This window comes from Branchiostoma lanceolatum, chromosome 1, assembly GCF_035083965.1.
Source record: "Branchiostoma lanceolatum isolate klBraLanc5 chromosome 1, klBraLanc5.hap2, whole genome shotgun sequence".
NCBI classification, from domain to species: domain Eukaryota; kingdom Metazoa; phylum Chordata; class Leptocardii; order Amphioxiformes; family Branchiostomatidae; genus Branchiostoma; species Branchiostoma lanceolatum.
This window is the reverse complement of record NC_089722.1, coordinates 27,072,454-27,085,297: the sequence shown is the minus strand read 5'-3', so window position 1 is coordinate 27,085,297 and position 12,844 is coordinate 27,072,454. Positions and strand designations below refer to the sequence as shown.

Here is a 12,844-nt window from a genome sequence, read left to right as displayed (position 1 = left end):
CTGTGTGATTATGTGTCTGTGTGTCTGTTCCTGCGATTCACAATACATATATACAATGCAACACTTCTGTCGAACCTGCATTTAGAATACGCGTCGTACGGCATCCATAGCAAATAATCACATTTAGAATATTTCTGACGTTTTATATTTATTTGTGTACAGCATTATATGACGTATGCAAAAGCAATTTCAAATTCTCATTTCAAGTATGAAACATATTTGAGAAACGGTTTAATGTATAGACTAATGGATACATGTATACAGTTTGATTTATATCTACAGTGTTTTCTGTAACACATGATAGACTACATATTAAACGTTCTTTAGACATGCTTTTATTTCAAGTTTCATTTCAAGCTTTAGGTTTTATTTCAAGCTTGTGTGCAACTTTTGCAGTAAGTAAGCTGTTATTACAATCACGTGCGAAGCTAATAAAGAATATAGAGAGTATAATTAATCTTCCATGGCCAGCTAGCTCTGAAAATTTAATCATTTCGAGCCATTGCTGTGTTGATTACAGTTAACGTTACCCTTCAAGAAGTAGAATCAGCCTACTCACGGTTGGAACGTCTTACAAAATGCAAGTATTGTAAATCATACCCCCCCCCCCCCCAGCACAAAACAACGCTGTCGCTTTCTGCTTTTCTTTCTTCGCTGTAGTTTGGTGTCGTAATCACAATTATTGTATTCGTAATGAAGATTACTTTTTATGATGATAATATCGACGATTTGTTTTTTCCCCTCAGTAACCGTGCCCGAGGTTGCTGCACTGGGGTTGACCACGATGGTTCCGTCCAATAACCACCTGTCTCCCGGTCCACCCAACACAATGAACTACGCAGACATCGACTTCAAGAACATGCCTGCAATGCCGGCTAAACCCGCCAGGGATAACCAAGATGGCGACAACGGCGGGTCAGTCTTAGAACTGATACTGTAAATTCTTATAAATTCGGGGAGGCTTAATTTTGCGTTTGAAACAACAATGATAGTTACGCAAATCATAGAAGAGTACATGTTCGCAGATCGTTGCTGTGAATAAAAAAACACCGTGAATGTTTTTGAATATTCACGGTATAATATATATTTACTGTAGAACCTTAAAAGGTTCTTGTTAAACACCACAACATGTTTCGGTAGCTACACCACGATTTCTTCCTTAGTGTTCTAATGTTTGTTACACTTAGCCGTAGTTTGTTCTTTTACTGCTGTAACATATTCCTACCTTTTCTCGTTTCCTATATCGATCGTTACACGGTTACGCGTGTTCTTAACTGGTCGGCTACCCAAAATGTAGTCCGAGTAACCTCCTTGGTATAACGCTAATTCCCGCTGTCCGGGGCTTTCATGGCACCTCCCCGTACTGTTGGGCCCCTGAAGCGCGATTCAATCGGGCTATCCAAAATGGCGGCCCTCTTGTTTTGGTAAACATTACATTTTGAAATGTCACCGTCAGCATGATTAATCACGTTTTGGCGCCCCTCCCGCCCACTGCATAAATCGGATAGTGAGCCTTTTTATCTCACAAACTAGTCTACCCTGATCGTTATTTAACGTACGTGCCCAGTTGTGCTGAAACATTGTTTCTTCAACAGAATATGTTTACTTTTTACAAGGTTTTATTTCTGTACATTTCTACAGGCTGAAGCCTGAGGACTTAACGTCAATGTACGCGACTATTCTCCCCAAACATATGAGGTGGGTGGAATATATGGAAATCTACACACTAAGTTATCTATATCTTGATGTTTGATTGTTTGTCGGTCAATCGATGGGTTGGATTGTCGGCCGGCAGATTGATTGATTGATTAGATTGTAATGTATACTGCATATATATATGTAAAATTGTGTTTGTTGGTTCCATGATAGCCAGTTAACTGGTAACAATGTTAAACATTTTGAGTATTCTCAATCATAGAAATTTGATAAACGGATTTCAGTTGAAAATCTACGTGTAACATGATAATGAGTGTTCATGTTATAGATAGACGTATTGATATAAAGATCGTATAGCATTACTTAGTTACCTAATGCGTGTGGTTTACCTTACTTTCTTGCACAGGCCAAACAAAGGTGCTCCGGTAAGTATTGCAAAAAAGATTTCTTTTTGAATGTCTACTTTACTCATCTATTCATCTCTTCGTCATCCCAAGGACATTATATACTACTCCGTCGTAAATTTTGGTAACTTTTGTCACAGTAAATATCTGTACTCTCGTGATGTGAGTAACAGTTTGGTACATGCTATGCTAAGGTGTGTGCATGTGTTCTTTTTGGAGGAAGGTGCACCAAATTGCAGAAATGATTATTGAGATCGTTCTCTTTGACAGTTTCATTGTTTTTCAATCCCAAAAAGCAATTATGAAAAAAATGTGCAGCAAGAAAGAGGGAAAGTTTCTTATTTCGTTAGTAAAACATAAGGTCTACTTATTGATCTTTGAAAGGCTGATTGTACAGTTTTTAATTAAGATAAGACGAAACAGGGAACAGTTCTGATACCTTGTTTTTTTTAGGACGCGACACCTTCGGATGTGAGCCCTGCCGACCGTAAGCGTATGGCCGTGTACAACCCGGAAGTGGACAGCCCTGAACCTGCCGAAGAACCGAGCACCCCTCCCCTTCCCGACCGCACGGAGGAGACGGCGGACAAGAACATCCCGGAGGTCACAACAACGCCCCCTGACGACCTGGACGACTTTGAGGAGGACTTCAACCCTAATTATGCTAGGATTGATCTAAAGGTATCTGATCTGTGATTTGGCTGACACTTTGAAATATGTTGTACTATTCATTCATAGCCGAAAATCTGTTGTTTACAAAACCTATGTACAAAACCTATCCTGGTTCTAAAAAAAATCAAAATGTCTCCGCTCCGTAGGCGTCGCCAAAAATTACAACTTTGCCTTGGGCGTTGTACTGAATACAAAAATCAATACTAATGTAAAACAACGCGTCTAACGATGGATTACGTTCCCCAGGACTTGGTTGGCCTGAAGCTGAGCTGTGACAGTGGCGGGAGGAACAGCAAGCGCGAGTCCTGCACGGACAGCATCTCAGCTGACGAGATAGAGGAGGAGGGAGCCTCGGCAGCCCCCGACAGCCCTGTGAGTTTATTACCTTTGTGTGTGTGTGTGTGTGTGTGTGTGTGTGTGTGTGTGTGTGTGTGTGTGTGTGTGTGTGTGTGTGTGTGTGTGTGTGTGTGTGTGTGTGTGTGTGTGTGTGTGTGTGTGTGTGTGTGTGTGTGTGTGTGTGTGTGTGTGTGTGTGTGTGTGTGTGTGTGTGTGTGTGTTCTTCTGTAAACACGATAACTCAAGAATGCCTGGGCAGGTCTTTTTGAGATGATTTGCCTAGCGCCTTGCTATGCTACTGCAGCGAAACTTCTGGCTTTGATATCTCGTGTTTTTGACATGCTATAGTCATGCCTTTTGAGTGGTAGATATCTCTTGTTTATCTATTTATTTACTTATCGGTTTGGCTGTTCAGAATGCACATCCAGGGCTGCCCAACAAGGCTGTGGCTATTACAAAGGGCTGACAACAGACAATATATTACAGTGGAATTTCTACATTGACAGCATAACGAGCTATAACAATATTAGTACATGTACACCTGTGAGTTGGTCTCCTTTTTCAATTATATTTACCTTCGCCAGATGGTTATGTTTTCGGTTTTGCTAGGGTGGAGTGGTTATGGATGCATGTGTGTATGATGTTAACAGCATAACCCGAGAAGCTGTGGATGGTTTTGTATGATATTTCGTAGGCGGGTAGGTATCGGTAAGACGAAGGTCAAGGTCGAGAATGGGTCTCCTGGTGTATTTTCTTAATATTTTGATATATTCGTTAAGTATTAGAGCTAGCTTTTTAGCATTCCAGATATTTCATTTCATGGAGATATTAGATATTTAGATGACCATTGTCAGTGAAGTGTTTCAGAAAATTGAGACAGCTGCCGGCTTCCGTCATTGTGCATTTGATCATTTGTGATACGCTTATTACATATACGTACTGATCAGCCTTGTATAATCTTCATGATCATGAGCAACCGTTGAGTTACCGAATCCATCATGATATGCTAGAACAAGTTCTGAATATCCATTGAAGAATGCGTCCCAAAAGAAAGGAATTGCTGAAATATCAGAAATACGTGCGGCTAGGTTTATAACTTGGTTGTCTTAACGTGAGGTTAAAGTTGACAAAAATAAGGTTTTGCCTACCTGGGAAGCTGTTTCTGTAACGTTCTGCTGCGGTCTGAGGGAACTAGGTCTAGGTCTAGGACCGAATATTGATAGAAATTGCACGCCAAAGACCAACCGGGCCCCCTTCAGTGATATATTTCTAGAAATGCCAATCGTTTAGCGTTGTCATAATCTACCCGCTTACAAGTTCTCGATACTAGTACACATCGAATTTCAACAATACGCATTATTTGCTGTCAAAAATTTCAACAGAATGGGTTTAGACTGAAAAACAAAGATAAAATGTTACTGCTTTACCAACCGAAGCGACGTATACTTTATCCTTTTCAGGGCGGTTCATTCAGGTTTTGTAAAATCACTGTTGCGTCATGGAAGTTTTACGCCATGATAGACATTTTAACGGTGGTATCTATGACGTATGCATTACACTCCCCACAGCACTGAATAGTCTGGTTTTCTGGAGGTCATGTATATTCATGACGCCGACTTAGATGAAAACAACACGCCTATCTACGTATACTATCGCCCACATTGGTTTTGTTCATACGAAACAAAATCAATAATGTACGTATCATTTTTAGATTTTCTATGAAGATATAAGTGATGCTAGACGTACCTTTTATGGCTATTTAAAAATCAGTCAAATCTAGGTAAGAGCGTATATCAGGTTCCAATACTATTGTTGCAAGCCTGTACTCATAGAAATAATTCCACGTTTTGTAAACTCCTTCACCAGTGCACAACTACGGTCATTATACACAGTGCTGCCAGACCCTACTTAGTACCCAAATCATTAATGATACATGGTTCTTACGAAGCTTTGCAAAGGTTACAGCCTACATTTCAATATTTTGTCTGCGTGAACACCATTTTTCTCCGACATTTTATTTTACAATGTCATTTTCAAATGCTTGCACATTCAAGGGTTTCGTCTCCTTGTTTTATGAAAGGTTGCCTTCCCTTGCTTTATTTTCTCAGGCCAAAAAAAATTGGTTACTTGATTTTTTTTAGAAGCTTGTCTTCGCTTGACTATTTCGCTCATGACTAAAATTCTGGGTACTTGTTTTTTAAAAGGTTGCCTTCTCTTGGCTAGTTTACTAGGATCGGTTACTTGTTATATTTAGAATTTCATCTTCAGTCCAGCTTGTATAATTTTACCAAACCAGGGGTGTCGAGATTTTGTGATCACTAAGAAGGTCTCATCACTTTCTGGTTTACAACATGGCCATTATATTTTTGGTATGATAGCAGACAAAAATTATCATTTTGTGATACATATACATAGGCTGTAAAAAATACAATTCACTGACGTACTGCAGTTATAAATATCTTTCTTATCAAAAAGACCAAGACAGAATCATTTACATGGTATATACGTGATATAGCGCACGTGGTACCTTTCCATTTAGCTCGTATTGTTGCATATGCATATAACGCCATTGATGTTATATAAAAAGACAACTTATGTTGTATAACGTTTTATCTTAAAAGTACTAAATACAGGAACTCTATCTAACGTATTTGCAAAAAGATACATCACGGCTTACAATGACGGACCAAGTGCTCCGCAATCCGCGGTATTTCAATCAGCTGGTGACGTCCCAGGAAACGCTGACGTAGTCGTTACGTCATATGACGTGTACAGTGACGTGTTATATAGGGAGCCCCATATCAGAGTATTATCACTGACCGTCCACATTCACTACTTGGGGCCTAATGGTACAGTTTGGACTGGTTTTTGTGGATGCTAGACTGATGTTTGTACTGTTCATGGCCATTGAACAAGACTCAAGACGCAAGATGGTGATGAAGGTGGTTTACTTGTAATGCTACAGATGCTTTATCATTTCTCTTAGCATCTTTCCGTTAGCAAGAAGGCTGTATTTTCGATAGCGTTTGTGATTTTTGCTGTTGAACAGCATAACTCAAGAAGCTGTATGTGGATTCTTATGAAATGTGGCGTGTCGTTAGGTGGAGACCTATGAAAGAAATTATCACCTCTTGTCGCCTTTGATTTCTTTTGGTACTGCAGCAGAACTTACTGTTTTTGGATATTATTTTCTGGACATGCTATAGTCACTGTGTTAATCTTATATTGAAGCTTGAACGATAATTTTGTTTGAAGCGTGTTCATATTTTCTTTTTAAAATCTGTGTTTTTAGGACACGCCCTCTCATAGCCCAGGACAACAGAAGCGACACACGTACGTCAACATCAAGCCTGACGGGCACGCTTACGTCAACGTGGAACCCAAAAGTAAATCGAACCGGGTGAGTATTATAATGTCTCTCTACATTCTGAACACAATTTGCATGTATTCTTTTGCATTTATTTTCTGTTTTTGGATTCCCTATGTGTTACTCTATGGTAAAACTGAACCTTCAATAATGAATCATATGTTTGTGCAATAGTTGAATAAGCATTATACAGTAAATAAATGACTAAGCATTTCAGTGAGGACAGGAGGATATTAATGATAATATATTACTGTTGAATAATCTCAGACATATTGGAAAGAGTGAGATACAAGTTCGTTTTCTTTTTTTAGACATTTACTTAATTAAAAACATTTAAATGCTATTTCTTTATCATTTTCAATTGTGAACCTCTTTACTGACCATGATGAGATAAACCAGTATATAGATACATGTATATTGAAAGACAAGCTTAAGAATTGCTTACTTAACTTTTTCCTAGGTAGGTGCCCATCTATGTTTCTATAGCCCTTGGGCCACCCAATTGCGCAAACTCTACAACAGAGGGCTAGTCCACTAGCATCCACACATAATACACTGCAAGAAACAACATCAAAACAAAATGTTCCTATTTCTATTCTAGGAGCCGAAAGGAGTTCTGTTCTATGCCGTGACGGACTACTCTCCCATGCAGATGCACCGACAGGGCATTCCGCTTAAAGCTGGGGATGTTGTCGAGGTAAACACCATCTTCCTCATGCAGCTCTATAACGTATTACATACAACACCATGCATTGTGAAGTATTAATCCCTACATTGTAAAGACTGTACTAAAGACTGTATATATAGCGTCATCCCATACTACATGATCTTTTGTAGAGTAGATTAATTTCCTAGAATTGTTAGACAATTTACCATACGTTGTATCTTATTGTTATCTTAGTTATTTTTATCACGGAAAAAGAGTTTATTGAGGCCTCTCATTGAAATACATTTTAGAGCAATCATTACCAGAATACATTTTAGAGCAATCCTTACCAGTTTGATTTGATATAGTGTTGTAAGATATATGACTGATTTGTAGTCCTTAATGTCTATTTTGTTATTGCATTGCATCATAGTCGATTGGGCGTCAGAAGGATGACAGCTGAGACACAACGATTTATTGCTTTGCATCCGTTTACTTTATGCTCTTACCTTTTATTTGAATTAGGTGTACAGTTTCGACCAGGACTGGTGTTTTGTGGTGAGTTACCCGAAGTCCTGCTCCAAACCCATCGAGGGTTGGGTACCGCGCCACATCCTCAGGGAGATGGGCACTCACTGCTGTGTGCCAACATCTCCCGGTGAGTTACACAAAGACATCATTGAAAATACATAGCTGGGATACATAACCATAGTGTATACTTATACCCAATGCAGTTATGTCGTTAATATGACAAGGAGGTATCATGGCGATATTTTTTTTTGGGTGCAATCTTCACGTTAAAGTCATTAGAACGTACTAGCAGTAGTGTGCACAAGTAACTGTAAGATATACTTAATATATGATACAGCATGCAAACATAGCAAAGGGGTACAATAATGTAGTATTGTATATTTGTAGCCTATACCCATTATCATAGTGGTATACTTTTCGCATATAGTGTTGGTGTGATATACTTCGTTTGTGTATAACGGCAGTCACAAACACTTGAAGATTTGACAAAAGGTCTTAATTGTCTTTACACAGGTATTCGAAATACATGTATCTACCATTATCAATGTTATAAGTTACAAACTTCTTCATAAAGAAAAGCGAAATAGACAGAGCTGCCATGTTGGTTTTTCCATGGTACTAGAATTGTATTTGTCCATGGTACTGATAAATACATGGTACTGATATTGATATTGTGGTTGTCTATGCATATGAGACTGAAATTGCGGCTGTTGTTAATTCTCTTCATCCCACCCAGAAACGCAATGCATTCAGCGTCCTTTCATCATGACTGACATCTATAAACTCAATCACAGATTAGTCAGCGTGTCAACTTAAATCTACGATTAAGATAAGTTGAAACGAAAATGATATATTCTAATTTTCGAAATTTTCGTTTCCCTCAGCTGCAGAGGACACCTTACCCATGTTCGATTCTCTGAACCTCTCTTCTCCGCCGAACCGAATCCCCGACACCAGCCGTGATCCCTCTCCACATGGTCGCACCGGAGCCGATGACCTACCCTCTCGGCACCAAAGGGACGGCAGCCCGAAGGCACCCAGCACCATAGCCCCCTTCCAACCCATCGGACTCGAGCAACGCAAGAGTGGATCGTGCGAGAACATCAGTATCAGCGGGGTCAGCGTTGGTGAATCGTCGACTAGTCACTACGTCAACAAAATACACAAGTACGGCCAACGTTCTTTGTCAAAAATGTTTAACCTTCTCAAGATCTAGCTGAAGCTGTCCTTTGACATCGTATTTGCTGCGTCTTAAGGGTTAGGCCGTACGGGGAGTGTTAACGGCCTTAGTTTGTGTCTATTCAATTCTAGCGTAAGCTCTATTTGAGTAAGTCCTGTCATTTGGACGCATATAATTTTCTTTGTTGTCATTTTTTTAGAAGTGATCATTATTGCAAGTTTAAAGGAAATTTACTTCTCAAAATACTGTAATGGTTAGTAATCTTATTATAGCACTTTCTTGCAATATTACCTATTACTATACTGACACGTCGGACTTGTTTTTTCCTGTATCACCCAGATGGGACAGTGTTCCAGGCGTGGGTATGCCCCAGCCGTCCCCGCCTTCACCCCGCAGGCTGGGCGGGGACCAGAGTCCCTGGCACCACCGCAAGTTCGCACCGCCCTCCCCACCGCCCGTCATGGCACCTCTCAGCGGCGCTACGTCCCACGTAAGTGTTAGCGGTGTGTACTTGGTGTGGGGTGCTTTTCCTATAAATTCTCGTTTACATAGCTAGATAACGAACACCCGGACTTTCTTCTTTCGGTACATGAAAAGATCAATTCTTACAGCCCTTCCTTCATCGGATCAAGATTCAAGGAAATCTAATATCTTAAAATTAATCTACAAATTTCCTTATATTTTTACCAACCATCGATCTATAATATTTTTGCCATTTGCTTTGCTGTGTACAAATGTAGTATAATCAGACATGCATTACCCAAATTTTCATTTTTACTAGGATATAGTTGCAAGGATTTCTAAAATGTATGTCATTGTAGGTGTTGCTTTGCTCGAATATAAAGTTCAGTCTTTCATATAATATTCCCCAGTTGGCTATAATTATACTCCAACAGACTAGCCCCATTCTAGGTGGCTCAAGGATTAAAGAAACAGAGATGGGCACCGCCCTATCCGCAATATGATGTGATAGCGACTTTAACACTTAACTTGTATGCTCCTCAGGGCCCGTATGATGGTAACTTCGCTACCGCGGTGGCGGTGTGTGACTACACGGCCACGCTGGATGGGTGCATCTCCTGTCGTAAGGGCGACCACGGGCAGCTGCTGGACGTCAACTCCCGGGGGTGGTGGTACGTGCGCATCGGCATGGTGGAGGGATGGGTCCCCGGGGACTACTGGGAGGTCGTGAAGGTAGACTATTGTTTGTTTTGTTTGTTTTTAAGATCTCCATTTGCGTTCAATTCTAACAAATTACTCGCTACTCTACCTGGTGTCCGCTTACACATTAGATATAGTAAATGCAATTGAATCAAATGTAAAGAACTAGAAACTATGCACTTGGTGGACAGAAAATGAAACAAAATCAAATGTTGTAGATATTGTACTAGCTTTCTGTTCCTGTGTTATAGTTTATTAACGTAGACAAAGTTTTCACTTTGGTCTGTCCTTGGTGCTGAAATAGCTGTGTTTTCCTAACTTTCCATTACAAATACGTGTATAAATAGGCTTTTCATATGACATCATTCGAGCCATGTTGGAGTACAGTGTACATCTGTTACACACGCCAATATACTGCTGCATTACTACTCCAACATGGCCGCCGGTGGATTCAAATCAGAATTATTATGACATGAACGAAAGCCTGTGTATGACTCTTGCAACATACATGGCGTTTTTAAAAACTTTTTTTAAAGTTGGTGAAGTCTACAGGGGTTCACAAAGTTGGTATGTGGCTTTGAACTGAGAAATAATGTAATTTTTCAACATTGATTTTATCATCATTTTTTCAGCATTCTCAGCCCCGAGTACCAGGTCACCGGGTTTCACCCATCTCTCACTCAGCCTTCAGGGGACCCCGGTACTTCGGCTTCGGTAAGGCACTTTTCATGTGCGTAACAAACATCACTTTTAGAGTAGGGTTTTCAAAGTAATTTTCAGCACAAGAAAAAGCTGGACTTACCTAAATTTTGAGCAGCACCAGTCTTTGACATGACGTCAGGAAATCCACCGCTTCTATGACGTCACTTTATGCAAACATGACACAAGCAGCGGGTCAAATGCTGCATATAGCTTATGGCATCCCCCGTCTCTACTCGGGCATGGTTGTAGGGACTCAGTGTATAGAGCAATTGGCACTTTTGTATAAACAATGACCATTTTCCGGTTCTCCTGTCTTTCATAGAATACTCATGCATGTGTCATTTCTTGACCACATTAGAAATTGTATTTATCGATACATATTGACGTTGACCACCGGTAACCAAAACAATAATCAATTCATGCATTTTCCATGAAAAAGATAGAAAATTGTTTTAGAAATTGTCTAGCCCTTGGAGCTTATTCTACTGCCTATCCATGCTCATTCCACAAAACATCAAAATCTTTTTCCTTAGGCTCAAATCAAAACCAATGACTCGAGCTTATCTTGGGATGGAGGAACGACGAAACCAATGTGTTCTACGCTCGTAAACCCCAAGCTCAAACTAGGCATTATTTATAAAGCCTTATGTGAACTGTTGATTGAATCAATAATGCATGTTTGCAGAGACGGAACCTTGGTACCATGGTCGGCTGAGCCGGCATGAAGCGGAGAGTAGACTGCTTCGGTACGCCCGGTCCAGGGACTTCTTAGTGCGGCAGAGCACACATAGGGTAAGCCCAACTCTTATTTCAGCACATGGAGTTACTATCCAATCAGATGAATGAACCCGACTGGTTTTCGATGTGTTGTAGGCGTTTTTGTCGGGCTTTCTATTTTGTCACGTTTGTTACCATGCCATACGACCAACCAGAGCCATTACTCTGCTTGGAGATTACATGTAGTTATATCTTGGCTAAATGCATTTAATCTTATTACTGACAAACGATGAAAAACAGGTGCATGACAAAGAAATGTTTTCAGCGTAAACCGTTGTGAAATACAAGGAATTATATGTTAACATTCTTGGTAGCAATCGCACATAAATGATGCTATGTGTCCAAGAGTACCTTGTACTACTCTGAATAGATCATTTGTATGATTTTCACTGTTTCCAGAAAAAGAAAGAAATATAAGTTTCAAGTAGTGCATGGACTCTAATAGGGAAAAATAAAGTAGGAAACTTTCAAGATCTTACACGAGTCATCAACGTCAAATGGGAGGGGGAAGGGACCGGTGCTGGGGTCGGAATAACCCCCTAAACAAAGACTCTCCCTTCCTTCACTCGGCACAGGTCGGAGACTTTGTCCTTTCCGTGCTTTTCTGTGACAAAATCCATCATTTCACCATAGAGACCACGGCCGACGGACGCTTCTTCATCGGAAAGCACTACTTCAAAGAGATGGTCAGCATCGTCTGCTACTACCAGCACAACACCCTCTTCTTCTCCGAGGACAAGGACCCCATATCGTTGGGACAGCCGCTCATCATTCCCTGCAGGGATTTCTGACTTTTCCCTCAGCAACTCGGATGAAACAGACACTGACTGGGACTGCTCCGATTGTTGAGTAATCAGGTTACTTAATCGGAGGTCAAAGGTAAAGATCATTTCCAAAGCCTGGTTATACCCCTGTTATATGACCATTGTGTCAGCCTATCCTACAACCAACTGCCAATGTTTTTTGTTAACCATGCATATATAATGTATTTTTGTAATGTTCTGATGCACAGAAGCAGATTCTTCTTTGTAATTGTAAATGTAGAAGTGTTAATGCAAGAGATTGAGCATGTGTCATTAATAGCAGTGAACAAAGACATTGTTATGTACTAGTAAGGTAAGAGGTGAATAAACTATGTGCCACGACATAGTAATATGTGGAATAAGATATCAGCATTGTATTAGTTTAGTGCAAGTCTTACTTTACTTTTGTGGCTTTTAAGTAGCAAGGTGTCATAAAAGATGTAAAGTGTTTTGAGACCATAATGAAACTCTATGGAGATTCTTTGCACAAATTTCAGCCGCAATAATACAATTGCTAAATTCTGGGACTTGTCAGATGGTACATATGCATTCATAATTAATATACAAAGTGATTTCTATCTGCCAGTTTTAACAACAAAAACACATGGG

At 40.1% G+C, this 12,844-nt stretch overlaps 1 protein-coding gene across 2 annotated transcripts; it reads left to right on the top strand.

Annotated features, from left to right (window-relative positions):
• The first annotated feature begins 1,435 nt into the window (after nucleotides 1–1,435).
• Nucleotides 1,436–12,577, top strand: LOC136445818 (uncharacterized). Of its 2 annotated transcripts, none has more exons than XM_066443964.1 (13): nucleotides 1,436–1,698; nucleotides 2,063–2,081; nucleotides 2,514–2,741; nucleotides 2,979–3,104; nucleotides 6,361–6,468; nucleotides 7,037–7,132; nucleotides 7,607–7,739; nucleotides 8,497–8,779; nucleotides 9,132–9,282; nucleotides 9,798–9,986; nucleotides 10,586–10,667; nucleotides 11,341–11,447; nucleotides 12,008–12,577. In XM_066443964.1, exons 1-13 carry the CDS (start codon nucleotides 1,667–1,669, stop codon nucleotides 12,221–12,223), a joined length of 1,770 nt encoding a protein of 589 aa, XP_066300061.1. In that variant the 5' UTR covers nucleotides 1,436–1,666; the 3' UTR covers nucleotides 12,224–12,577. The 2 variants fall into 2 exon arrangements, with proteins under 2 accessions (XP_066300061.1, XP_066300069.1); XM_066443972.1 differs by having other exon boundaries at nucleotides 1,437–1,698; nucleotides 12,066–12,577.
• The last annotated feature ends 267 nt before the right edge of the window (nucleotides 12,578–12,844 follow it).